At 59.6% G+C, this 26,432-nt stretch overlaps 1 protein-coding gene across 1 annotated transcript in view; it reads left to right on the top strand.

Moving 5' to 3' along the window:
• The window catches only part of ANO7 (anoctamin 7), a 29,471-nt gene extending 3,041 nt beyond the window's left edge, over positions 1-26,430 (top strand). The window contains exons 3-24 of the mRNA XM_040450396.1: positions 666-723; positions 5,072-5,211; positions 7,121-7,228; positions 7,799-7,935; positions 8,681-8,738; positions 9,451-9,561; positions 10,475-10,640; positions 11,974-12,064; positions 12,968-13,064; positions 14,169-14,312; positions 14,384-14,521; positions 15,167-15,265; positions 15,357-15,459; positions 16,349-16,460; positions 16,700-16,754; positions 18,361-18,458; positions 19,525-19,670; positions 21,095-21,300; positions 21,390-21,532; positions 24,981-25,071; positions 25,567-25,686; positions 25,818-26,430. Coding sequence (XP_040306330.1) covers positions 666-723; positions 5,072-5,211; positions 7,121-7,228; positions 7,799-7,935; positions 8,681-8,738; positions 9,451-9,561; positions 10,475-10,640; positions 11,974-12,064; positions 12,968-13,064; positions 14,169-14,312; positions 14,384-14,521; positions 15,167-15,265; positions 15,357-15,459; positions 16,349-16,460; positions 16,700-16,754; positions 18,361-18,458; positions 19,525-19,670; positions 21,095-21,300; positions 21,390-21,532; positions 24,981-25,071; positions 25,567-25,686; positions 25,818-25,934 — 2,538 coding nt within the window. The 3' untranslated portion in view covers positions 25,935-26,430. The remainder of the gene's footprint in view (positions 1-665; positions 724-5,071; positions 5,212-7,120; positions 7,229-7,798; positions 7,936-8,680; positions 8,739-9,450; positions 9,562-10,474; positions 10,641-11,973; positions 12,065-12,967; positions 13,065-14,168; positions 14,313-14,383; positions 14,522-15,166; positions 15,266-15,356; positions 15,460-16,348; positions 16,461-16,699; positions 16,755-18,360; positions 18,459-19,524; positions 19,671-21,094; positions 21,301-21,389; positions 21,533-24,980; positions 25,072-25,566; positions 25,687-25,817) is intronic.
• Positions 26,431-26,432: the final 2 nt, after the last annotated feature.

The following is a 26,432-nucleotide window of genomic DNA, read 5'->3' as shown; positions in this document are numbered from 1 at the left end:
GGGAGTGGCTTGTGGGTGCGTGTGGCAGCACGTCTGCACGTGAGGATGGTCAGAACTCAGAAGAGACCCTGGAGGAGCCACAGCGGCCCGAGGGCAGACGCGCTTTAGAGTTCAGGTCGGGTCAGCATTACTGTTAGCGCAAGGTTCAGCGTCAGCGAAGGTTATGTTCTGCTGGATCCCGGGCTAAGGTTAAGCTTGCGGTTAGTCAAGGTCGATGATTGGGGTAGAGGACGGGGTCTCCTGGGGCTAGTGAGTGTAGATGCCTCTTACCAAGGGCTCTGGTCCCCGGCAACTTCGAGAAACCCAAGCTGATTCCACTCTCTGGATGCCATGACTGCCTCTGGGCGGTGCACAGAGCACTTCCAGCCCCCGGAGACCCTCGGTCGCGGGCACCCCTGGGTCGTGCCCAGGTCACCTACAAGCCTGACCGTTGCCCACAGCCCAGCCAGGTGCTTGGAGGCCCGTGTGGTCTGCGGGAGGCTGGAGGGGACGTGGGGCTGGCCTCCCCGGCCGGACATGCCAGCGCCTGTGAGCCCCTCTGCCCACACTCGGTGGCTGTGTTCTTGCTCGTCCTCCTGTGTCCCAGAGGAGGAGGGGGCGGGGTGGGGGGGGGCGAAGTGCGGAGCAGTTGTCAGATGCTGCCATCTCTCTTCCTTTCCTTCCAGCTGAGTGGACGCCGGGAGGCCGCCGGCAGGGTGGGGAGCCCCTCCAAGCCCCGAGTAGGTGAGCTCCTCCCAGTGTCTGCCAGCTGTGCCCGTGTTGGTCCTGGGGGTGGGGACGCAGACGGGATGCCCACGGGTGGTGGCAGGTCACCGTCCTCAGCAACCAGGCCGCCCCTCCCTCGCCCGGCACCGTCTCCTGAGCCGACTCGGTGCCAGCCGCCGTGCCGGGGGTGAGGGGAGGGCCTCGTGGTGAGCAGAGCACAGCCAGGGAGATGGTAGGGAAGTGGGGGGGGGGGGCCCCCCCGGAGGGGGGGGGGCTGAGAGGCTCTGGAGGGCCGGGGCGGGGCGGCCCGCCTCTCTCCTGCTCTGGCCTCAAGACAAACGCAGACTGTCTCTTGTAGCCCACACCTTTTCTAACCTCAAAGTCCATTAAGCTCCACTTATCCTCACCCCCCGCCCCCACGGTAACGTCTGCCCTGAGCCCAGAGTGCCGACCACCCCCTGCCTGGGCTCCCTGCTGCCACCTCGCTCTCCCTGCGGCCCGGAAAGTAGACACCCACCAGGACAGCTATTATTAAAAATAATAAAATAAAACAGAAAATAACCAGCATTGGCAAGGATGTGAGGAGATTGGAACCCTGTGCACAGCTGGAGGGAAGGTGAATGTACAGCTGCCGTGGGAAACGGTGTGGTGGTTCCTAAAAATTAAACCAAGAGATACCATGCGCCTGGGGGCCTCGGTGGGTTGAACATCTGACTCTTGGTTTCAGCTCAGGTCGTGATCTCACAGCTGGTGGGATCAAGCCCCGCGTCGGGCTCTGTGCTGATGGTGCGGAGCCTGCTTGGGATTCTCTCCCTCCCTCTCGCTCTGCCCCTGCCCCGCTCATTCTCTCTCTTCTCTCTCTTTCTCTCAAAAGAAATAGATAAACTTTAAAAAAAAATTGAAAGAAAAAAAGAAATACCATATTGCAGCAATCCGACTTCTATGTGTATCCCCGAAAGAATTGATGACGGGTGTTTTGCTTGTTCCCCTTTTGTGGCTTTTGTGAGGACCGCAGCAACAGTGGCCATTCGTGCACAAGGTTTCACGTGGATGTGCTTGATTTTCTTGGCCATGTACACTTGAGCAGAATCACAAAGTCAGATAGTAACTCAACATTAAACTTTCTCTTAGTGTTTATATATTTGAGAGAGAGAGAGAGAGAGAGAGAGAGAGCACATGCACGAGCAGGGGAAGGGGCAGAGAGAGAGGGGGACGCAGAATCAGAAGTAGGCTCTGGGCTCTGAGCTGTCAGCCCAGAGCCCGACGTGGGGCTCGAACCCACGAACTGCGAGATCATGACCTGAGCTGAAGTCGGACGCTCAACCGACTGAGCCACCCAGGCGCTTCAAAGTTGAACATTTTTGAGAAACCACCAAACTGTTTTCCACAGTAACTACCACCTTACAAAGCACAGCAGTTGCGGGACATCCATCCTGACCTGCCTGTTGTCTATCTGTGTGCCAACTGCCCTAGTGAGGATGAAATGGCATCTATCTCGTTGTTTTGACTGGAAAGTCCCCAAGGGCTGATGATATTGAGCATCACTTCATGGCCTTATTGGCAGTTTACACACCTTCTTTAGAAAAATGTCTATTCAAAACCATTGCCCATTTTTAAATTGGGCTATTTGTCTTTTTAATGTTGAGTTAGAAAAGTTCTCCCTTGCCAGATATATGATTTCTAATATTTTCTCCCATTCTGTGGGGTATTTTTCACTTTCCTGGTGATGCTTCTGAAGCATATGTGTTTTTAATTTTGACAAAGTCCAATTTATTAGTATTCTCTCTTATCGCTATGCTTTTGGTGTCATGTCTAAGACATCGTCACCTACACCCGGTCATGAAGATGTACCACTATTTCCTCATCAGGGCTCTATCATTTTGGTTCTTATACTTAGGTCCACCATCTTTCTCTGGTTATCATAACTGCACTTTGTATATGGTGTGAGGTAAGGGACCAAAATCATTCTTTTCAATCTAGGTATCCACTTGTCCCAGCACCATTTGCGGAAAACACTTTTTTTCCTATTGGATTGTAATGTCCCCTTTGTAAAAAATGGATTGACCATAAATATGTGGGTTTTTCAGAATCTCAAATATACCCATTCATCTATATGTCTGTCCGTATACTGGTACCACACGGTCTTGGTTATTCTAGCTTCATAGACAGTTATGAAGTCAAAAAGTGTGAGCCCGACAGCTTTGTTCTTCTTTTTCAACATTGTTTTGTTCATTCGGGGTCTCCTCTTATTTCCAAATAAATTTCAATCTTGTCAATTTCTGCAAAAAAAAAAAACCAATAATAATAAGCCAGCTAGGATTTTGATAAGGATTGTGTTGACTCTGTAGATTAACTCTGGGAGTGCTGCCATCATGATAATATTAATCTTCTGATTCATGCACGTGGAATGTCTTTGCATTTATTTGCTCTTTAATTTGTTTCAACAATGTTGGGTGGCTTTCAATGTCTAAATCTTGCACATCTTTTGTTACATGTGTTTGTAAGTATTTTGTGTTTGGTGCCGTTCTACACGGAAGTGGTTTTCCTCATTTCATTCTTAGCTGGTTTATTGCTAGTGTATTGAAACCCAGTTGATTTCCATATGTTGATCTTGCATCCCGGAACTTTGCCAAACCTGTTATTAGTTCTACTAGTTTGGGACTTTGGATTTCCTGTATACAAGATTGTGTGTCATCTCTACGTAGAGACAGTTGCGCTCTCATGTTTTCCTGTGTGTTTCCATTTGGGTTCCCTCCCTGCACATCAGCACTTCCATCCAAGATGATCTTGTGCAGACGGAAGAATTTCCTTCAGTAATTTCGAGCAGGTGTGCTGGAACTAAGTCTCTGGTTTGTGCTGTTACAGACCGTTTTCATGAGCCTTCGTTTCTGAAGGATATTTCCGCTGGATCAGGAATTCTGGTGTGTGGCATCTGTCCCTCAGCAGGTCAGAGATGCCATCCCATTGTCTCTTTGTTCCTGTCGAGAGATCAAGTGTATGTATCACTCTCGTCCCCCTGAAAAACAGTGTGTTCTCTCTACTCTCGCTGCTTGTGAGATTCATCTTTACCCTTAGTTTACAGCAGAGGTCTGCTGTATCTTGAGTTTCCTGAGCGTAGCTGCTTTATCCTGTTTGGGAATCGCTTTGGAGTCAGTTCTTTCACCAGATCTGGAAACTCTTGACCGTTTTTCTTCAAAGACTGCTGCTCTCCTACCCTCTCCTGGTCCTCGGCTTGCAGCCCATTGGGCCTTTAGACCGGGACCCCACCCTTCAGGTACCATGTTCCATTCTTTCTGTCCTTTTTACTCTGAGTTCAGTTGGGATGTTTTCTGTCCTTGCTGAAGGACCGGTCTGTCCTTCAGTCTGCCAGAGCTGTCTTCCGTTGTGTCAGGTGCTGCGGCATGCCGTTCTCGAACGTCTACCTGATTCCTTTTCATGGATCCCAAGTCTCCCTTGAAATAATTCCACTCTCCAACCATCGCCCGTCCTGGACTCCTTTCTCGGCTTTACCTCCATCACTGTTCCTCCCCTCGGCCCTGTTCTGCGAGTTCCACCATGTGGCTCATCTCTGGGTCTGTTTCTGCTGATTTTATCAACTCTGCCCCCCTCCGGTGCGCCCCTTAACTCCTGTGGTGGAGTCCTGGCTCCTGGGGTAGGACCCGGAGTGTCACCTGGAAAGCCAGGGCCCCCACCCGCTGCCCCCATTCTGCCGCTGGAGCCCCAGCGCCGTGCCTCCTCTGGGGTCTCTGCGCATCAGCAGCTCCGGAGCCACAAGGGCTCTGTCCTCTCTGTCCTCTCCACATGACACCCCTCGGGCCCCAGGCCCCCCTCCGCAGCCCCCAATTCTGACCTCACTCACCGCTCAGCAGTGCCTCTTGGGCTCTGTTGCCTCACCCCGCAGTTTAGAAACAGCTCTTAGGGAGAACCCCCAAGTGAGTCTGGGCTCACCCCTGTGCTCCCCTACTCTCAGATCTCAGAGGCCTTAGCCCTGCACCCGCGGCTGTCTGGTGGCAGAAGAGCAGGGGCTTCCCACATTGTGTCCAGCCTTTGCAGTCTCTGGCCGGGAGGAAATTCTGTGATGGCTTACACGTGAAGTCCTTAAAGCCCCCTCTGGGGGTTTGGGACTTACCTGCGGGAGTGGGAGCCACACAGGGATCTCAGGAGCAGGCCCCAGCCCGTCTCCAGTCCGTGCCACCAGCCGGCGCCCCCAGTGCTCCCAGCCCTGAGCGGGACCAGAGTGAGGGCCCAGAGGGAGACACCCAGGAGCAGGGCGAGTGTCCGAGAGCTCGGGTCCCACTTCCCACTTGGAGCCTGGGTGTCCTGGCCGGAATGCCAGCCCTGCCTCTGTCCCTGTGGTTTCTGGCAGACTTCGTCCTCGTTTGGGAGGAAGACCTGAGGCTGGGTCGGCAGCAGGGTGGCGCCGGCCGGGACGAGACAGACACGCGCGGTGCCTGGAGGGAGACCTTTCTGGATAACCTCCGCGCCGCTGGGCTACACGTGGACCAGGTACTTGGGGTCCGTTCTGGGCACTGCATCCGTTCAGTGATCCACCACCTTCCCGACAAAGCCCAAGGGCGTGGGGTCCAGAGCCCTGGGACGAAGCAAGAGCCCAGTTCCTGCTGGGAGCCTGGCCCCTGTGCGAGCCCCCTGTGCCTATGGGACCACCTAGCACAGGCCGGCCCAGCACCTGCCCCGGTCCCGCCCCACGCTCGCTCGTGGGAGCCAGAGCCCGTCAGACCCACCGGTCTGACCCACCTCCACTGAACCGTCCCGGTGTCACACTTGCGATGATGACTGTGTGTTTCTAGAACTGAGCAGCTAAAGCAGCCCCTCCCTCACTGTGTCCCCTGTGCCGGTGACCCCACTTAGACCTCCTCCAGCAGTGGCAGGGCACCCTCTCGTCGTCTCGTCCCCGAACCCTGGCTGGGCTCGCTGCACGTGTGTCCTCCGCCCTCTGCCGTCCCCAGGAACGGACTCAGCCATCAGGTGCCCTCTCCCCACCCAGAGCAAAGCAGCCCTGAATTTTACATTAATCACATTTTCGTGTGTTGTTCATCATGTTAGCACCAACTTTATGTTGCAAACAGTACAGCTTGGTTTTGTTTGAACTTGATGGAATGGACTCGGGCTCGGTGTAACCCCTCCTGACACCATGCTTGTGAGCTACACCCATGTACTCGCTGTGGGGCTGCTGCCCTTGCCCAGAGGACCCCCGCGTGAATGTGCCCCCACTTACCTCTCCGTTCCTGTGGGAGGACGTGTCGGATTTGCTGACCTTCCCCACCCCTGAGGCCCCTCCAGAGGGCTGTAGCTGTTGGCAGACATACCCACAGCGGGATGGTGGGGAGACCAGAACAACACCCTCTCCCCTTTGAGTTTGGATCCACCTGACAGTCTGGTGAGTGGGGATGAAAGGTGACCCCCCCCCACCCCCCTTATCTTGGAGAAAGCTTTGGCTCATGGGTGTGGCCACACGAGATTGCAAAACCTTCACCCAGAATGGGTGGTCTTACCTTCTAGTGGGGGTCACCGGAGGACAGTCGTAGTGGGGGGTCACAGGAGGACAGCCACAGGGGACAGCAGTGGGCGGCTGCCCCACCACGGTGACTGACGTGCCCCGAGTCTTCAGTCTAGGTGGCAGCTCCCGGTGCACAGCACAGCCAGCACCGCCCGAAGCACCGCCGAGCCCATCCCGCCCCGGGCGTGTCTGCTCCAGTGGGCCCTGGGCGGGGGCTGGCCATTGGCATTCAGGGAACCCTAAAGGCTGTGACGCAGGGCGGGCTGAGAGCACCTGAACTAGGCAAGGTTCTGGAAACCAGGCCCCAGACCGTGTGCACCGGACCGGGATGCCCCAAGTCCCCTCTCAGAGACCCAAGAGGGCCTGCGACGTGTCTCCACATGTGCGCACGCATATGACAGTCACGCGCATGCACTAAACACGTGTGCACACATGTGCATGCATAACATAGAGGCCCGGCGGCCCGTCAAAGGACAAGACGATTGTTCAGTCTCTGCAAACCAAAAGCTGACTCTCTTGCCTGCTGAGGTCAGGAGAGTGGGGCGGGTCAGCCACAGTCTCTGGACGAGGCAGGCTTTGGGGAAGGGTGTGTTTGGTCCTGCCAGTCCCAGGGGGCGTGGCTGGCGCAGGCTGGGTGCCGTCCCTCCCTGGCCGCTGGGCTGGTTGCTGAATGGGGGCGGTCACTGCCCGGTCAGCTTTCGGAGGCACATTCAACAGGCAAGTTGTCATTTTTGGAACAGACTTAAAACCGGTGCTGGTTACTTGTTACCATGGCTACAGAAGCATCTGTCTTTCCCAGGAGTGTAAGTGGACACACGTGCACGCACTCCAAGCGTGCACACACACGCATAGGTGCACACGCCCCTCAGGCTCTCATGGAGCCCTTGGTCTCCGCAGCGTGCTATCCAGGGTGAGAACGGAGCAGTGCAGTACGTCCTCCTCAGGGCCCCCTGGGCCGTGCTCTGCTACTACGCTGAGGACCTGCGTCTGAAGCTGCCCCTGCAGGTGCCCGGGTGTGCCCGGGGCGGGGGGAGGGGGTCCTCCGCAAGCGAAGGTCACTCACGATTGCGCCCTCACACCACGGCCAATACCAACACCCCTGGAGGCTCCCGCTCGGTGTCCGCGAGGGTCCCTCCCACCCCCATCACTGTGCCCCAAGAAGCCTTGGTGGGCAGAGAGGGTCGAGGTACCGGGCTCGGGGGGTAGGGAGCGTGCATAGGAGCCAAGGCTCTGAACTGGCCACCTGGACTCCTCCAGGCCCAGACCCCAGAGCGCCCCCCCACCACCAGAAACCACCCACTGGGGGCCAGCCCCAGCCTGGGGGACACGGGGTGAGGGGCAGCACTTTCCAGGTGACCTCCAGATGATATGCCTGGGGGCTGCTCCCGCTGCCCACCATGGCCCAAGGCCCAGAGAGCGCCGGGGGGCTGGCCCGGTCAATCCCCACAGGCTCCAGAGCCAGGGGAGGGCGGGCAGGCTCCCTCTGCCCACTTTCTAAACCCACGCACCCCCACCCCACACATGGTGCCCGCCTCTGCGTCCGAATCCGCTCAGGAGTGCAACCGTGCCCTCCAGGAGCTGCCCAACCAGGCCTCCAACTGGTCGGCGGGCCTGCTGGCGTGGCTGGGGCTCCCCAACATCCTGCTGGAGGACGTGCCCGACGTGCCCCCTGAGTATTACTCCTGCCCGTTCAAAGTGAGCAAGCTGTCAAGGTGAGACAAACGTCCCCCAAACCCGCTGGGCGCTTAGGTCCGTTTCGCTCTCAGCTATTGGTCTGTGGTGGGTGGGCAGGTCCCTGCTCTGCACGGTCTTCAGGGCTCAGGCTCCTTGCTTCTGAGGCAGAGACAGGCGGCGCTGTCTCGGCTCGGGAGGCGCTGTCCGCATGCATGGGACAGCCCAGCCGCACGGCCACCCCAGCCACGGAAGAGGGGAGTGTCCAGGGGCGGTGGGGACCCCTGTCGGTGACCAGCACCGAAGCTTCGCAGGTGGTCTTCCTGCCCGTGCCGAGCTCACCTCCTTTCGGGGGGAAGCCAGCAGTTCTGGGGCTTCCCAGGATTCCGGGGGCCCAGGGAGGGCCCCTGGCCGATCATCCATCCGCACAGGCCACCACCAGGCACCACCCGCGAGGCCATTGACCCCCTGCTTAGAGTCTCAGGGGGAATGTGGAAGGCTACGGGGCTCCTTGGTGAGCCTGGTGCTCCCACACGGGCTGTCGGGGGGGTGCTTTCGTGCTGTCCAGGGACCCGGCTGTGACCTCCTGCCCCCAGACTGGAAAAGGCAAAGCAGGAGTTGATTGTGCTCCCAGGTTAGGGGTTGTCTTCCCAGCTGCGGGATGAGGCTGTGCGTGTGCACCCGTGTGCACCATGTGTACTCATGTGCGTCCCGTGTCATGTGCCCGTGTGTGCTCTCCTGCATGTGCGCAGGTCCTCGAGTTCTGCCCTTTTCCCGCGCACTCAGGTTCCTCGGGAGTGACGACCAAGAAAACTTCTTTACCAGCACCGAGCGGCACCAGATTGTGAGTGTGTGGCTGTGGGCCTCAGACCTCCCGGCCCTGAGCCGGGAACAGAGGGGAGCCGAGCCGTGGACGCAGGAAGACTGTCCCGTGACCGGGGCTACCCCCCACCTCACGGCACAGCGGGGGCCCCGCTCGGCGCCCCTCGGGGCCCCCAGGACCCTGAATGGACGCCACAACTGTGGCTTGCGGGGCAGACGGCCAGAGGCACCAGGCCCGGGGGAGGGGGGTGGTGGTGTGGGTCCTGCTGGCTGGTGAGGAGGGGCCGAGGGCCAGAGCACCGGCACAGCCACAGCACCCCCGACAGATGCCCTCCGGGAGGCCTGTTCTGGTGGCCTGTGGTGGGGAAGACGCCAGGACAGGCCTGCCCCGCGAGTCCCCCGCTGACCACCAAAGAGCAGGAGGCCGTGTGGGCTGCCCGGGGGCCAGGGGCGGTGCCCACCCCTGACACAGGCACCCGGGTGGAGGCTGTGACCCTGAGTTGGGGCCTGGGTTCAGATCCAGACTGGACTCCTGTGATTCCAGTGACTGTGGCCAAAGTAAAGCGGGGCATCGGGGACGGTGGTATGTGTGAGCCAGCCACGTGCGGAGGAGCTGGACCCACAAAGTCTCGTCACTGCTTGTCAGCAGAGGGCTCGGCCGGGGATCAGCGGGCCGGGATGGTCCTTCCCTGCCGGCACGTGACAGGTAACCGACACTGTTCCCACACCCCTAGCTGTTTGCGATCCTGACCAAGACCCCATATGGCCACGAGAAGAAAGGCCTGTGCGGGATCGACCGGCTGCTGGCGGAGGGTGTCTTTAGCGCGGCCTTCCCCCTGCATGATGTGAGACCAGGGGCTTGATGGGGTGGGGTGGGACCCTGGCCTGGGCATTAGGGTGGGTTCCTGGTTGAGGAGGACCGCCGGGTCCTGCCGTCCACCTCCGGGCATGTGGGGCAGCGGCCCCCTCTGTGCTAGGCAGCTGTGGTCAGACGGGCGGCCCAGGCCACGCTTGCCACGCGACAGGGCCACACGAGGGCCTGTCTGAGGCTGTGGTAGCCAGATGCCACCCTCCTTGCCATGTGACAGGCCCAGTAGCCCTCCCTCCCTGGACAGCTTCGGTCTCGGGGAAGACGGGGAGGTCTTCTGTGCCCCTCTCGAAGCCAGGTAAACGAGGGCGGTACCAGGGAGTGGCACCTGTTGGCCTGACCAGGGTCCTGGCAAAATGTCCACCATGTAGGTCTGGAAGCTGTTTTCCACCCGGCCCCCTGCGCAGTGCCCACCGCGAGTCCTCAGAGCTGCACAAAGAGGGTGGGGCCTGCAGGGCTAGGGCAGGCCAGTACCCACAGCTGTGTGACCGTGGGGACTGTCCCTCCTCCCCAGACGCTGCCTAGGGGTACATAAGGCAACGGGCGGGATGGTGAGTGCCCCCTGGCTCTGGGAGGCACTGCTTTTCCACAGGCACAGCCGGCCCCACTTGCCCTGTGGTTGCTGTGGGCTGCACATCTCTGGGTGGCAGGAGCCCCTACCCAGACATGCCTCCTGCTGTCTTCCAGACCCTTCCCTGCCCTGGCCCCAGGCCCCAGGAGCCCTGGCTGAGGGGCTCAACGCAGATAGCCCTTCCTCAGAGGCCTTCTTGGCCCCTTGGCCCCCCCACACCCCTCTTTCCTTCCTCAGGCAGCCCTCCTGAGCCCCACATCTATGACAGTGCCCAGTCGGCCAGCCTGGGTCTCCCCACCCGACAGCTTCTTGTCCACAGGGCCCGTTCAGGACACCCCCAGAGGGCCCTCAGGCCCCGGGCCTCACCCAAAGGCAGGTTCTGTTCCGGTACTGGGCTCGCTGGAGCCAGTGGAACAAGTACCAGCCTCTGGACCACGTGCGCAGATACTTCGGGGAGAAGGTGGCCTTCTACTTCGCCTGGCTTGGTGAGTCCTGCCCCCCCCCCCCCCGGGGAGAGCCACGCTGGCCCCTCCTGGGGAAACCCTTCCCGATCCCCAGCCTTACCTGCCCAGCGACCACCAGCCCCAGTAATATTCCTGTGGCTCTTCTGGGCCCTAACGCCGCCCCAGCAAGGGACTAGGAACACCCCTCCGCAGGTAGGGCCCTCCTGACTCAGCCCCCAGTGTCCCCAGCCCACCAGATGCGGCCCACGAGGCCCTGGGCCACTCCAGGAACTCCCGACCAGCTGAGGTCACCCCTGCCTGGGTCCAGGGCCAGCCACCCTCTTATCACCTGCAGGCAGACTGGCACCTTTGGAACGACCTTCTTCCCTGGGCAGCCTGGGGTCCTCTGCCCCCTCACAGGCTCACCCCCATGAGCATGGCCCTCTCCCCACTGTTCTGTGCCCCAAAACTTCTGAAGTCCTTTCTCATCCCTAAACACAGTACCCGTGCCCTCCAGCCCCGGGCGTGGGCGGCCCTTCAGTCGTGCATGCATGCATCGGTTCAGGCCTCAAGCCACACTGGGGATGCTGTGCAGCACGCAGGGACTCTGCTCTCATGGAAGGCACCGGCCATGGGTGACACAGAAGGAGAGGCCACCCACAGCCTCTGTGGCCCCAGAGAGGGCTGGGCGGGTGGAAGGGTGCACCAGGCCCGGGCATGCAGCCCAAGGCATAGCATGTGTGCGAGGACCCCAAGGAGGCCGGGGGGAGCGGGGGCCGTGGGACAGCAAAGCCAGGTTGGAGGGCCGCAGACGGCACGAGGACAGGGTCTTCATCTGGGTTCCAGACAGGCCGGCCTTCTACGGACGTCCCTCTGCCCATGCAGGATGGGGCTGGAGGCAGACCCATGGGAGACAGTGGGGTGACCGCTTGAGGGATTGGGGGTAACAGGAATCTGGCCACAGTGGGTGGGCTGAGGCAGAGGGAAGCATCCAGAATGGACCGCCATCGGTCTCCCGGGGTGGAGTGCAGTGAGCAGTGTGCTTCCCACGATGGGGACGTCCATCCCAGGCATGGTGCTTAGAGACCAATTGGACTCGGGAAAGGGGTGTCCAGGAGGTGTCGCCACACTGGGCTGGGGCTCTGGGGGAGTCAAGTGCCGAGGCCAGGAGCGGGGGGGTTCTGCTCAGAGCTGCCGGCAGAAGGTCTGACTCTGCTGGCGGAGCATGGGTTCCCCAGGGACAAGTGTGGCTGTGCAGACCCCACCCACTGCTTCGCTCTGCGCTGGGTACACGGGCCCACTCGGGGCACCGACGGCGGACTCCCAGGGTCCCTCCGCCCAGTCCCGGAGGGCCAACTCCAGTGTTGCCCTGCAGGGTTCTACACAGGCTGGCTCCTGCCAGCAGCGGCAGTGGGCACTCTGGTGTTCCTGGCGGGCTGTTTCCTGGTGTTCTCAGACATACCCACGTAAGTGTCATCTCCCAGCCCCCGAGCCTTGCCCTGTGTCTCCTGAGGCGGGCGTGTGGTTCAGGGACCCACAGGTGCCAGGCCCTGTGCAGAGCTGGGGATGGAGGTGAGCACTGAGCATAACCATGCCCTCCTGTCGTAGAGGACACCGTGGACCTGGCTGGAAGGCTGACAGGTGCACGGGTGTGCTCCCAGACCGACACAGGTGCACAGGTGTGCTCCTGGATTAATTTTATTGGTACTCACCCTCGCTTCTTGTAACAGTATAAGCTTTTCTTATCAATAAATGGCCTTGGGTTTTACTTCATTATGGAGCTAAAATTTCAAAAAGTTATCTCAAAAATTGTCATTGCATAGGAGCACCTGGGTGGCTCAGTTGGTTAAGCATCCAACTTTGGCTCAGGTCATGATCTCGCAGTTCATGGGTTCAAGCCCCGCGTCGGGCTCTGTGCTGACAGCTCGGAGCCTGGAGCCTGCTTCGGTTTCTGTGTCTCCCTCGCTCTTTGCCCCTCCCCTGCTTACTGTGTCTCAAAAATAAACGTTAAAAATATTTTTAAAAATTTGCACTGCATATATCTTAAAGCCATTTTTTATTATTTTTTAATGTTTATTTTTGAGGGGGGATGGGGTAGGGGCACAGAGAGGGGAACCGAGGATCCAGAGGGGGCTCCGTGCTGACAGCACAGAGCCCAACACGGGGCTCAGACCCACGAACCGTGAGATCGTGACCTGAGCCAAAGTGGGACGCTTATCCGACTGAGCCACCCAGGCGCCCCTTAAAGCTGCTTTTTAAAGAAACGCCGAGCCTGGCAAAGGCAGCTGGGGGGAGGCAGAGGGCAAGGGGTGGGGCTGGTGTGAGCCTGCTCCCCTAGGGCTCCTGCAGCCTGTCCTTGTGCCCGGAAGGCAGGAGTTGTGTGGCAGCACCGATCACTTTGAGATGTGCCCGCTCTGCCTGGACTGCCCCTTCTGGCTGCTCTCCAGTGCCTGCACCCTGGTCCAGGTACGAGGGTGATGGGGGAGGGGAGGGTCCCGCCTGCGGGTAACACCAGCTCTGGCACCGTTGAAGGCAGGCCCACTGTGGCAACGCTCCAGCTGGAGCCGTGCCAGCTTTAGCTGCGTTGTGTTGTTGTGCATAAGTAGCCAAGGTCGGCTGGGAGACTCCCCGAGGCAGACAAACCCCGAAACTTTTGGGGCACAGAGAGCCCGAGTGGGAGGCGGGAGGAGGGAGGCTCCTTGGGTCCCGGACCCTGTCCGCCCACACGTCAGCACCGCGCACTGCCTGGGCACATGGGCTTTTCCACGGGGACGGCGGCCCTGTGGCCTTGCCTGCACGCCACCCACATTGGACCGGGCGCCCGGGTGCCCAGGGTGGACCCGCAGACCGGACACACTTTTGGTACACCCCTGGGACCCCGTCGGAATCAGCTTCCTAGGGCTGCTGGCACAGGTGATCATGCCGAGGGGCTTAAAACACCAGAACTGTTTTCTCACAGCTCTGGGGGCCCCAAGTCCGAGATCAGCGGCCGCAGGGTTTGGTTTCTTCTGGGGCGTCTGCTCCACGGCCCTCTCCTAGTGTGTGGGGCTGCAGGAGTCTTCGGTGTTGGTTGGCTTGCGTCCCCCAACCTCTGTCCCCGTCTTTCCTGTTTCCCTTTCTTTTCTAAAGCTGTCACTGGGCTTAGGGGCTGTCCCGAGTGCTCCCACCCAGAGGTCCTTACCTTAACTATATGCGCGAAGGCCCTCATTCCAAATGAGGTTACGATCCGTGGTTCCAGGGGGACGTCACAGTTCAACCTATCACCATCCGCCCTCTGGCCCCCAAAACTTCACATCCATCCCGTGTGCCAGATACGCTCACCCCAACCCAACGTCCCCCAAAGTCTCAGCCCGTAGCAGCGTTGAGGCGGAGTGGGACGTCCCGCGTCCCATCCCCTGAATCGCGCCGATCAGGGGCCACCCCGGAGCGACGCCCTCCCCGTCCGTGGGCCTGCGCGCGGGGTGACGGGCAGGCACAGGAGAGGTGTTGCCTTCCAAAAGGGAGCACTCGGCGGGACGCAGGGGCCACGGGTCCCACGCGAGTCACAGCCGCGCCCGCCCGCGCCCGCAGGCCGGCCGGCTCTTCGACCACGGCGGCACCGTGTTCTTCAGCGTGTTCATGGCGCTGTGGGCCGTGCTGCTGCTGGAGTACTGGAAGCGTCAGAGCACCACGCTGGCCTACCGCTGGGGCTGCTCGGACTACGAGGACATCGAGGTGGGTCCCCGGGACCGGGGCCGCTCCTCCCCACGCGCGCGGGCCGCTGCTGAACGTGGGCTCCCTTCCAGGAGAGGCCGCGGCCCCAGTTCGCCGCCTCGGCCCCCACGACGGCCCCGAACCCCGTCACCGGGGAGAACGAGCCCTACTTCCCGGAGAGGAGCCGCGTACGCCGTGTGCTGGCCGGCTCCGCGGTGGTCGTGATGATGGTGAGGGAGCCCCTGCCACCCTGCCCTCCCCTCCCCATCGTGAGCCCCGTGGGGCACCTTTCGTCACCCCTTCTCCCCTTGAGGCTGGGAGCCCGAGGCTTCTTCTGGGACCCACGAGACTCTCACGGCTCCCAGAAGGCCCCAGAAGGCCTTTGTGTGCCCAGGCTCCAGACAGGGGACCACGCCCGGGGCCACGCTCGGGCGTCCAGGCTGTAGGAGGCGGTGTGTGCCAGGTGGGGGCTCTGGGAAGGTTTCCCGTGGACGCGGGCCCGGGGCAGCCTTCAAGCGTGGGGGGAGCATCCAGCACGGGGGGCCCACCCACCCCTGCTCTCCAGCCAGAGGGGCTTCCAGACAGGACCACCTCCCTCTCCCTCCCCTTCCAAGACGTTAGCAATCCCCAACGTTCGGTCGCTGAGGGCGCAGGGTGGGGGTAGGAGGGACGGCTCCGTAGCATCGAGGGCCCAGAGCAACGCACGGCGGCCTCTGGCCATCCACGTGGTGCCCACCCTCCATTCTGAATGACCTTCCTCCCCACCCTCCCCCTCTGCCCCCCAACTAGGACGGGCGGGGACCACAGCCAGCTCTAGAGGGCCCTGCAGTGCCAGGCCGCCGCACGGGGGCTCACGCACTTGCCTTGCCCCACAGGTGGCCGTGGTGGTCGTGTGCCTTGTGTCCATCATCCTGTACCGGGCCATCACGGCCACCCTCGTGTCCAGGTCGAACAACACCCTCCTCGCAGCCTGGGTGAGCCTCCACCGCCCGCTCCCGCTGGGTGGGGTGGAAGGCTCTGGACCACCCCTCCCGCGCTCCACTCTGACCCGCCAGCTCCCCTCAGGCCTCTCGCGTCGCCAGCTTCACAGGGTCGGTGGTGAACCTGGTCTTCATCCTCGTCCTCTCCAAGATCTACGTGGCCCTGGCCCACATCCTGACGAGATGGGGTGAGTGGCCAAGGACTCTGGGCGCTGACCCTGGGACCCGCCCAGCCCTGCCGGCCAGAACTCGACTTTCTGTCCTACCTGTGGGCCCTTCTGTCTGAGCGAGGCACCGACGGGGCATGTGGGACCCTGCCCAGGGGCCTCACACATAGCACTGAGTGGGGCCTCCGTGGGCGGACAACGGGAGACCCTCACAGCCGGCCTACCCCTCCGGGGCCCGGGACATACCCGGCCCCCTCCACTTTCCTGAGCCCCTTCCCTCTGCTCTGCCCTTCCTGCCCCTCTCTCCATCCCCTCTCTGCCAGCCTCTCTCCTCCTTTCCCTGACCCCCATCTCCTAAGGACAAATGCTGATGAACCAGCCTGTCCGTTCCACACAAACTGCTTACCCGTTACCAGCCTGGTCTAAGAGAGGGACAGAGGACTCACCTGGGGACGGTGGTGTGGGGACAGCAGTGGGCAGGTGTCCAAGGAGAGGCTCCAGGTGTGGGGACAGCAGGGACGGGCTCTGTTGCCCCGAGTGTTTCTGCAACAGCAGGCTTCGTGCGTCCCCCCTTTCCAGCCACGGGTGTCCCCCTCCATTAACATTGTATGTCCCCAGCCCCAGACACCTCCTCCGCCCAGCCCCCAGGCTCTCTTCTGTCGCTCCAACCCCTTGTGCCCACCTGTGCGCACCGTGGTAACTCAGCGTCGGTGCCACCTCCCTTCCCTTCCCCCAGCTCCTCCTCTACCAATGCAATGTTTTTAAGTGACTTTGAAAATAGAAATTTAGGAGTGCCATACTCCACCCCATTCTCAAGTGAGTTTCCTTAAAACATCGGCAATGCGACCTTCTCCTCCCTCCCTGGCTGGCCTCACGTGGGGGACTGAGCGAGGCCCCCCCTGTGCCGCAGAAATGCACCGCACGCAGACCAAGTTCGAGGACGCCTTCACCCTCAAGGTGTTCATCTTCCAGTTTGTCAACTTCTACTCCTCCCCCATCTACATCGCCTTCTTCAAGGGCAGGTCAGCACCGCTCCCTCCACTCTACCCTCCTGTTCCCCCCGGCGGGCACGGGACGCCGTCCAGACGCCCAGGGAAGGGGGCTGTTGGCACAGGAGCCGAGGGTGGGACCGGGGCCAGTCCTGGCCTTGGGCCTCTGAGCAGACTCGGTTTCGGGCCCACCTGGTGTTCCTCCTGTCAGGCGGGCGAGGGGGCAGCAGCCCCTCCTCACTCATGGCCTCCGGGCCCCGATTCTCCTCCAGGTTTGTGGGATACCCGGGCAACTATCACACCTTATTTGGGGTCCGCAACGAGGAGGTGAGTGTGTGGGGAGGCCAGCACCCGCCAACGGAGGCGGAGACCCTGGGGCGCGCCTCCTGAGTCTCCAGGGCCTCGGACCTTCCTGCCCCGCACGACCCCGCACCGCTTGCACGCCTAGTCATAGGTCCTGCTCGTGCCTCCTGTTCCCGTGTGGCTCGGTGCACACCTGAGCCGGGTTTCAGCCCTGGTGAAGGACCCGAGCCACCGTGGGGGAGCGGGGGTGCAGGGGCTGGACACCCTCAGGGGCTCGGTGCCCGTGGCCAGGGCGGCCCTGGCTTCTCCCCGCGGCCAGCCCCAACCCCATTAGCACAGGCTGCTGCGAGAGCCAGGCGTGAACCTGGTGGACGTGGAAGTGGGTTTGGTGCAGGATGAAGCATCGCTATAGTGTGGGGTCCCCCAAGCAGACCCCAAGATAAAAACTCAGGTGCAAGCAATTGTTGTGGGCGTTACCCCAGCAAGCATGTGAGGGGTGGGGGCGGGGCAGGAGAAGGGAGCGTGCCTGCATTTGAGGGAGGGGTCACTGCTACGAGCCCCTGGGTGCGACTCTGTCCTGGACCTTCTGGGACATTGGAGGAAATCTCCAAATGGTCTTCGTGCATCCGGTTCCTCACCAGGGCAAGGCCAAGCACGCCCGAGCCCAGAGGTGCAGGCAGCATGAGGGGCGTGCCTGGGACGGTCCACAGACAGGTAGCTTCCGAGCCTGGGTCAGGGGACACGGGTGGGGGTCTGATAGCTCCTGCTGAGCTCATCACCTAAAAGACCCGCTTCTCCTTTCTGAGAAAAAGAGGGTCTCCTTCCTTCCCGCAGGTTTGGGCTGTAACCCAACCCAAGAGCTGACTGCAAAGTTGCCACCTCTGAGGGACACCCTCCATTTTCCATGAGATGGGAGGAGCTTCCTAGGGACAGGCAGCTGGGACCCCGACCTGGGGGCACGACTGTGCACGACACGCCATATCAGTGAAGCAGCATTCAGTTGTCAGTGGGAAAAGTTCCCAACTCAAACTGGCTTAAGCAAAACAGGGAGTGCCACTGGCTCTGGTACCGAACACATTCAGGGCCCCGTGGGCTCAGGTATGGCTGGATCCAGGGGTCTAACCAGTGCCGAGCTGCTTTCCCCATCGCTGGCGTGCACTCAGCCAGGTTCTCCTTACCTGGTTGGGGAGACCCTGCAGTTGGCCTGACACCCTCGAGCTCAGTACCCCTGTGCCGCCTCAGGAGCCCCCGTAAGAGCCCCAGCCCAACTCTCACGTGACTCGGGTCACCGATTCGTGGGGCCTACATCTTGAGTCCTCCCTGGAGGCACAGGTTAGGGTCAGCCCCACATAACCCACCTTTGTGTGGGTCCCCAAAGGAAAGCTGGGGTGCTATAGGGCAGCACCCCCATCATCTCTATGCACAGTCTGCCAGCTGGATCTGGGGGAGACTGGGGGGTGGTTGCATGAGGTCGAGGAGAGGGAGGGACAGTCTCTGCAGTCCTGGGTGTGCTGTGGCATGTCTGAAAGGGAGGGGACGGCGTGGGAGGGGACGCCTTCGAGGCACAGAGAAGGGTGGCGGAGATGAGGCCGGTCCCTCCCAGAGCTAACCTGAAGCCTTGCTGCTGTAGTGTGCGGCCGGAGGCTGCCTCATCGAGCTGGCACAGGAGCTCCTGGTCATCATGGTGGGCAAGCAGATCATCAACAACGTGCAGGAGATTCTCGTCCCGTGAGCCACCCCACCCTGCCCTGGGCAGCAGCCAGGGGCCGTGGGATTTGGGAGCGTCTGGGAGAGCAGCCCCTGGCCCAGCCCCAGCCCAGAAGAAGAGGTGGAGAAGACCACCTCGATGCCTCATCTGCAAGGGAGGGGGAGGGTGTGCCCCAGCCACCTGCCCCGTGTGGTGTGTGGTTGCCGGGCAGGCTCACGAAGGCCTCTGGCCCTGGGCCGGCTCTGGGGTGGCGGGGAGGCCTGGGTTCCCGGGCCCTGCCCCACCCGTGCTGGCCCATCAGGTGTGCAGCCCACTCTAGCTGGGCCGGGGCATTCTTGAGCATCCCCAGCCTCGAGGCCAGCACCAGAGGGAGCAGCGAGAGGCCCCAGGCTTCAGGTGCCCTGACCAGGGACGACTGGGGTTCCGTCTCCCCGGTGCCACCCCACTGGCACCACCGTGGCCCTCCTCAAGGCAACGGGGTGCCCTCCCAGGCTGGAGCCGACCTGGACACCCTCCCGTCGGCCCCTGCACACCTGATCTTCCCCCACTAGCTGACTCCCCTTAGCTGTGGGACCGTGACCAATCCACACACCCCCCCCCCCACACCCCTGGGTGTGGCCTTGCTTCTCTGGGCAGTTGGTGCCCTGAAGCTGAATGTGAGATTACAAGGGCAGCGTGTACCTCGGTGCCTGGCGGGGACAGGAGCTGGACACCTGACAGTGTGGCAAAGCAACAGACACACCCGCCCCCCCTCCCCGAATATGATAGAGCGACGCACACGTTTGCCCCCACTGGCACCGCGGTGTCCTTTGTCCCCTTCCGACCTTGACTTAGCGCTCGGAACCTCTCTGCAGTTCCCCAGGGCGCTGTGGGGTGGGGGGGTGGGGGCAGTCGGGGGAGGGGTTGCCCCCGTGGCGGGGTGGGGGGGGGGATGTAGATGCTCTCAGCCAGTGAGTTCCACAAGATCTTCACCCCTCCCCTCCCTATGGCCCAGGCCCTCCTCCCCCTGCGGCCCCTCACCCACAGAGCAAGCGTGGCCAGGCCTGGGAGAACATGGGCCATTTTCCTGGATGTCTCCTCCTCTAGGAAGCTACAGGGCTGGTGGCAGAAGTTCCGGCTGCGCTCCAAGAAGAGGAAGGCGGGGGTTTCTGAGGCGGTTGGCCAGGCACCTTGGGAGGCCGACTACGAGCTTCTGCCCTGTGAGGGTCTGTTCGACGAGTACCTCGAAATGGGTAGGAGCCATGTTAGCGGCCACGGCCACGGCCTCGGCCGGCACCGGGGACTTGGGGGGGGAGGGGGGCAGCCATACCCCGAGAAGGGCTCCAGCCTGTGTTCCTCTGGGTACATCTACCTTGAAAGATGATGTGGACGTGGGGACAGAGGGTCCCTGGTGGAGCTGGGCCTGCAAAGGTTCCGGAAGGGAGATTGTGGGGTTTGGAGAGGGGAGATCTTGAAGGAGGATGGCCGAGGGTGGGAAGGGACGGTGCCCTGGGCATGGGGGTTCAGAAGAGGGCCTGGGGGCAGTGGGTGGGGTGCTCCTTAATCTCCCCCAACCCTGGGAAGCATGGGCCAGGGCACATGGAGGGAGTGAGGAGAGGTGCACAAGAGACCCGGCCCTGGGGGCGGGAGGTGGTGGGCTCGAGGAGTTGATTTTCTCGAGAGCTTCTCGACGCCCACACTCTTCACTGGACCCTCAACTGTGCCCTAGCCCGGTGGTGCCCATGCCTGCGGCTCGTTCCCCACGTGGGGTGGAGCACTTTCGGAGGGCAGGGGCTGTGTCTACTATGGGTAGTGGTCCCCTGCCCGTCCAGGGTCTTACCCAGAGACAAGGGAGGGGAAGCCATCACGGCACACTCCTACTCTAAAGCACTGCATCTGAACCCAACACATTGAGGTCTCCGGAAGCCAAAGCAAAATGAGTGACAGTGGTGACGTCGTTCTTTGCATAAAAGGGAGCAGGACAGTTCTTGGAGAGTCATGCTTTTTCATAGCATGTGAGTGGGGTTGATGGACCTCATGTGTCCCTATTTCACTGGACAACAGGAAATGGGACCCAATGCTCTCCTTCAGGATTTCACATGAGACCCAGGAACCCCTTTCACGAAGCTCTGGGTGGGGGTGGGGGTTGCACCCGGCTGGCTCAGTCTGTGGACCGGCGACTCTTGATCTTGTGAGTTCGAGCCCCAGGTTGGATGTTGACATTAGTGAAAAATAACCTAAAAACAACAAAAGCCATTCCCTAAAGCCCCCCCCCCCCCCCGCCTCCAGAGGGGTGAATGGTGAAGTCGGCTCTGAAATCAGAAATGTTTCTGTTTCCATCGCTGCACGAGCCCTCAGGGTGTCTGAGCACCCAGGTTGGAGAGTTCCAGAGTCCCTGACCTCAGAGAGCCAGGGGAGGCCCAAGCTCGGCCAGAAACGCCTGCAGCGCTGTGGGAGCAGTCAGGGGAGGATTCCCGGGGGCGGGGGCTCTGCAGCTGAGTCTCAGATGAGCCGAGCAGGAACAGCAGGTGTCCCCAGAGCCTCCGGAGAGGAGGGCCTGCGAAGGGCTGGCGGGCGGGCAGTGGCACCCACTGGTGGCAGGCGCGGGTGCTCTGCTCACCGGCCTAAGCGGGCGGACAGGGCTCACACAGTGCGGGCCGGGGGCCCTCGCCCACAGTGCTGCAGTTCGGCTTCGTCACCATCTTCGTGGCCGCGTGTCCGCTCGCGCCGCTCTTCGCGCTGCTCAACAACTGGGTGGAGATCCGCCTGGACGCGCGCAAGTTCGTCTGCGAGCACCGGCGCCCGGTGGCCGAGCGCGCGCAGCACATCGGCATCTGGTCCCACATCCTGGCTGGCATCGCGCACCTGGCGGTCGTCAGCAACGTGAGCGCGCGGGCGGGGCGGGGCGGGGCGGGGTGGGGGCGCCGGGGCCGCGCGGACGGGCCCGCGCTGACCAGCCGCCCCGCGCCCAGGCCTTCCTGCTGGCCTTCTCGTCCGACTTCCTGCCGCGCGCCTACTACCGGTGGACCCGCGCCCCCGACCTGCGCGGCTTCGTCAACTTCACGCTGGCGCGCGCGCCGCCCGCCTTCGCCTCCGCGCACAACCGCACTTGCAGGTGGGGGCGGGGGCGGGGCCGGGGAGCCGGTGGGGGCGGGGCCCGGAGGCGCAGACCAGCGCCGCGGGGGGGCGGGGGGTAGGGGGGGGGGGGGGGGAGGAGGTGAGAGCGCAGGCCTGCGTCTGGGGACACGGGGACCCAGGCGGACTTGGTAGGCAACACTGGGCCCCTGGGGAGGCGCCTGTTACTTCCATTGCCATTCCCTTCATGGGCATAGGTTTATTTCCCGTCTCTGTTTCTTCTCGGTTTTGGCAATTTCATTTGCAGAAAACTGTATTCCAGCTACTTATTTTATTTTTGTTATTTTTTAAAATGTTTATTATCTCTGAGAGAGAGAGAGGCAGAGCGCGAGCGAGGGAGGGAGATGCAGAATTCGAATGGGGCTCCAGGCTCTAAGCTGTCGGCACAGAGCCCGATGCGGGGTTGGAACTCATGAACCGCAAGGTCATGACCTGAGGCGAGGTTGGCACTTAACCGTGAGCCACCCAGGCGTCCCTATTCCAACTACTTTTGAAAACAGAATGGCACAAACTTGTTCACAGTATTCTACGATGATCTGCTTAAGCTCTGTTTGGGTAGTTACCTCATTTTCTTTCCAGATAGTTTTCTTTCCTCTTAAAAAGTCAATCTTCTGAACTTGACATCATAGCTCATTTGCTTTCAGTCTTTCATTAAAAAAATTTTTTTAATGTTTATTTTTGAGAGAGAGCAGGAGCAGGGGAGGAGCAGAGAGAGGGGGAGACACAGAATCCGAAGCAGGCTCCAGTCCCTGAGCGGTCAGCACAGAGCCTGATGCGGGGCTCGAACCCACGAACCGTGAGATCGTGACCTGAGCTGAAGTCGGACGCTTCACCAGCTCAGCCACCCAAGCGCCCTTTTTTGTCTTTCGTTTTAATAAACGTATTTATAAGTTTACTTGACCCTATTCTTTAAAAGCCTCATTTCGTTGATAATACCTGTCCCTTCACTTCTGAATCTCTTAACTGCAGTTATCCCCCGACTTATCTATGAATTATTTAGAAAAGTTCCCCAGTGTGGAGGGTTTGTTGTTGTTGTTGTTCTTCTACTTAAAAAAAACCATTCTGGTTTAACTGCTTGGTGATCAGAGAACCTGAAGAGTCCCTATGATACAAATCTCTTAACATGTGTTGTTTTCCTTTATGATCTGCTCGCTTGATTTTTGCTGGTTCAAGTGAACTTGAATCTTGTATTATCTGTTTTAAAGTAAGGCTGTCTATAAACCTCTGAGGGAAGGCTTCTTAACTTTCTTGTTTGGATTTTTTTCTGCACCCCCCCTCCACCTCACTGCGTTATCAGATTCTGATGCAGGCGAAGTGAAAATCTTTCCAGGAATGTAGAGTTATCAGTTTCTTCATGTGGTTCTGTCACATCTTGCTTTATGTATCGTGAGGTTCTTAGTTGCATAAGTTCTTATTTGTGATCCCTTCTTAGTGGATACTTACTTTTTCCATTCATTTTTTTTTTCCTTTTTCTTCTTCTCTTGCTTTCTGGTGGATGACTAGAATTTTTTTTCTTTATGCTCATTTAGAACGGATGGCATATATTTTTATTCTTTGAGAGATTATCCTTACATTTTTAGCATACATTCTTAACTATATAAACTTTCCTATCACACTAAAGGAATTCACATGCTTTATCGCCTATTTAGCACCCACCACTCCATCTTATTATTCTTATACAGAGTTTTAGTATTAAAAAATAAAAACATTTCTAGTCATTTGTTAATCATGTCCATATGGTATGTTTTAGTAGCTTCTGTGGCTACAGGGGTTTCTTAACGCTTTGCCTTCCCTCTGAATTCACTTTCGTTCTTGCAGAAGTACATCCTTGACTAGCGCTTTCGGGAATGGTGTGTAGTCGGCAAACCCTTTTGTATGCTGCCTTTTATATCGGAAAATATCTCTTTGTCCTTCCAATAGCAGGTATACAGTTCTCCATAGCTCTTTGGGACTATTACTCTCTTGTGGAAAGCTCTGGTAAGCATAGAAGGTTTTCCTCGACTTGTGTTACTAATAGGTCTCTGCCATCGTAGAGTTTATTTAAAAGTTTCTCACTGGTGGGGCGCCTGGGTGGCGCAGTCGGTTAAGCGTCCGACTTCAGCCAGGTCACGATCTCGCGGTCCGGGAGTTCGAGCCCGCGTCGGGCTCTGGGCTGATGGCTCGGAGCCTGGAGCCCGTTTCCGATTCTGTGTCTCCCTCTCTCTCTCTGCCCCTCCCCCGTTCATGCTCTGTCTCTCTCTGTCCCAAAAATAAATAAACGTTGATAAAAGTTTCTCACTGGAAATCAGTTATGTGCTTTTGATCTGAAAGGTGATGTCTTTCTTTAGTTCTGGAAACCTCTCCATTTCGGTTTCTTTTTTTTTCTTCTTTTAATGTTTATTTTTGAGAGAGAGAAAAGTGTGAGCAGTGGAGGGACAGAGAGAGAGGGAGACACAGGATCCGGAGCAGGCTCCAGGCTCCGAGCTGTCAGCACAGAGCCCAGTGCGGGATCCGAACTCATGAACCGCGAAACCATGACCTGAGCTGATCAGACATTTAACCGACTGAGCCACCCAGGCGCCCCATGGAAACCTCTCCATTTTTCAAACAGAGCTGCTCTAACTTTTCTTTGCATTCATTCTCCGCTTCTGGAACTGCTATGTTGGAGCACCTCTGTTCTCCCTTCACGTCCCAAGGGCACGGATACATTTTGCAATCTTTTGGCTCTCTGTGTTGCGTTCAGGGTGATTTCATATCATCGTCTCCAAGTTCCCAGTCTTTCTTCTGTTGTGCCTAGTTAGGCCACTTAGAGTTTATTACAGGCATTGAGGATTTTTCCTTCAGTAACTTTTTTTAATGTTCAAGAATTGTTTCTTTTTCTACAAAGTTGGCCCTAATACTGCTTTCCATGGAGGGTAGCATGGCAGTTTATGTCAAAATGGAATGCCGAATCTAACCGGAAATACAGGAAGTTGTCAAAGGATGACAAGATGACAAATTGGAAATAGCAAGCAAAACTTCACATCAGCTTATTCTAGTCAGGGAGAGCCATGCTGGACAGGTGTCTGGGCACAGCTGACTGATCTCCGAGTGGCAGGTTTTCACAGTGTTGACGAGGTTGACATCACCAGCGGAAGCAGATTCATCATATTATCACATCCGTGACATTAACAGGGCGTTTGCCACTCTGGGGCCCAGTGCAGGCTGTAGGGAATGGGACAATCCAGCCCATCCAGCCCTTTGGAACCCCGGAACCCCAAGAATTAAAGCCGAGGGCACTGTTTAGTACCGTTTAGGAATATTCCCTCCTTCAGGCACTCTCAGGCAAGCCAGGCCCAGAACTACACGATCAGGGAAGGAAAAAGTAGAGAAGCTAAGAAGGGCCCCTGCCAGCTCCTCAGCTGACCCTCAGCCCCAGCTCCCCACACTGAGTTCCGTGTCTCCTGCAGGTATCAGGCTTTCAGGGAAGATGATGGGCAGTATTCTCCAACATACTGGAATCTTCTGGCCATCCGCCTGGCCTTCGTCATAGTGTTTGAGGTTAGCCAAGTTCCTAGTTCCCGTTGGCTCTCCCGACTGGCTCTCTTGGCCTTAGCAGGACACCCACCCCTCCCCCAGGATGCTTTGCCTAATCCCACCATGTGGGGGGTGTGTGTGTGTGTGTGTTGGTGGGGGTAGGGGTGGGGAGGTGTGCGACCAAGCTACTACCCGGTCACAGGGCCACTCTCCTGTGCACTGTCGTTTCCCCGTCTTGAAAACTTTGTCAACCCCTGCCTGGCCTAGATTGCGTGGATACTGAACTGCTCTGGGCACTGCTGGGTCCGGGGAGGCTCCACAGGCCGTGAGACCTGGGGCAGGTCTCCGCAACGGTGGCTTCTGCCTCCAGGGCTTTCCTTTCCTGCACCTGCTCCTCTCCAGCTCAGCTCACACCTGGGGAGCAGGTGCGCGCCCCTGGCCCCATTAAGGCCACCGCAGGCGTCTGTCTTACCGAGGGGTGGGCACCCTCCCACTGCTCGTACTATGTCCTGCCCCCAGCACGTGGTGTTCTCCATCGGCCGGATCCTCGACCTCCTGGTACCCGACATTCCTGAGTCCGTGGAGGTCAAGGTGAAGCGAGAGTACTACCTCGCCAAGCAGGCGCTGGCTGAGAATGAGGTGAGCCTTTCTGCCCCCCGCTTTACCTTCCCTCATCCACCGGCGGCACGGTGCCCGGCCGAGCACTCTGCCCTGGCCTGTGACGGGGTAGCCAGTCCGATCACCCCTCCTGTACCCTTCCCTGGAGACAGGCTCTCTCTGGAACAAACGGAGCAAAGGACAACTACTCCCAGAGCTCAGAGAGGAGTTTGGGCCCACAGCCTACGTTGCCAGGAGGTGGCCAGGCCTCACGAGTCCCTTCTCTCTGAGGTCACGGGGGTCACCCCAAGCCAGCAGTCCCACCTGGAGGTGAGGGACTCTGCTGCCCTGGAGATGTCAAAGGCTCACTGCCCTCAGAGGCCACAGCCCACCTTCTGCCCCTTCTTGGCCCAGAGCTGTGGCGCCCTCGGTGACCCTGGGCCTCTGCTCATGAGCCCTAGCCCCTCAGGTGCCGGCTGCCGCCCCCCAACCCCCTGCCCGCAGCAGCACCTGGAGCTTCCCTGCCACCTCCCTCCCAGCCCCCAGGGCAGGTGGCCCCGCACCAGAGATGCTGGCCCCGACACTGTGGCTCAGGGCCCTCCCCACCCCCAGCTCTCTGCACGCGGGGCACAGCTCTATCTCCCGTGTGCCACCGGGAGAGTCGCACTGGAGACTAGAACCATCTATGGGTCTCTAGTTACCACTCAAAAGCATGTTGAAGACACCCCTGGTTCCACGGGACCGAGAACCGGCATGCCGCGTGATAAAACGAGTTCTAGCACACTACA

The sequence above is a fragment of the Herpailurus yagouaroundi genome, unplaced genomic scaffold (genome assembly GCF_014898765.1).
Source record: "Herpailurus yagouaroundi ecotype Mexico unplaced genomic scaffold, PumYag 202, whole genome shotgun sequence".
Lineage (NCBI taxonomy): Eukaryota > Metazoa > Chordata > Mammalia > Carnivora > Felidae > Herpailurus > Herpailurus yagouaroundi.
Note: the sequence above shows the minus strand (reverse complement) of the source record. Positions and strands in the feature narration are given on the sequence as shown.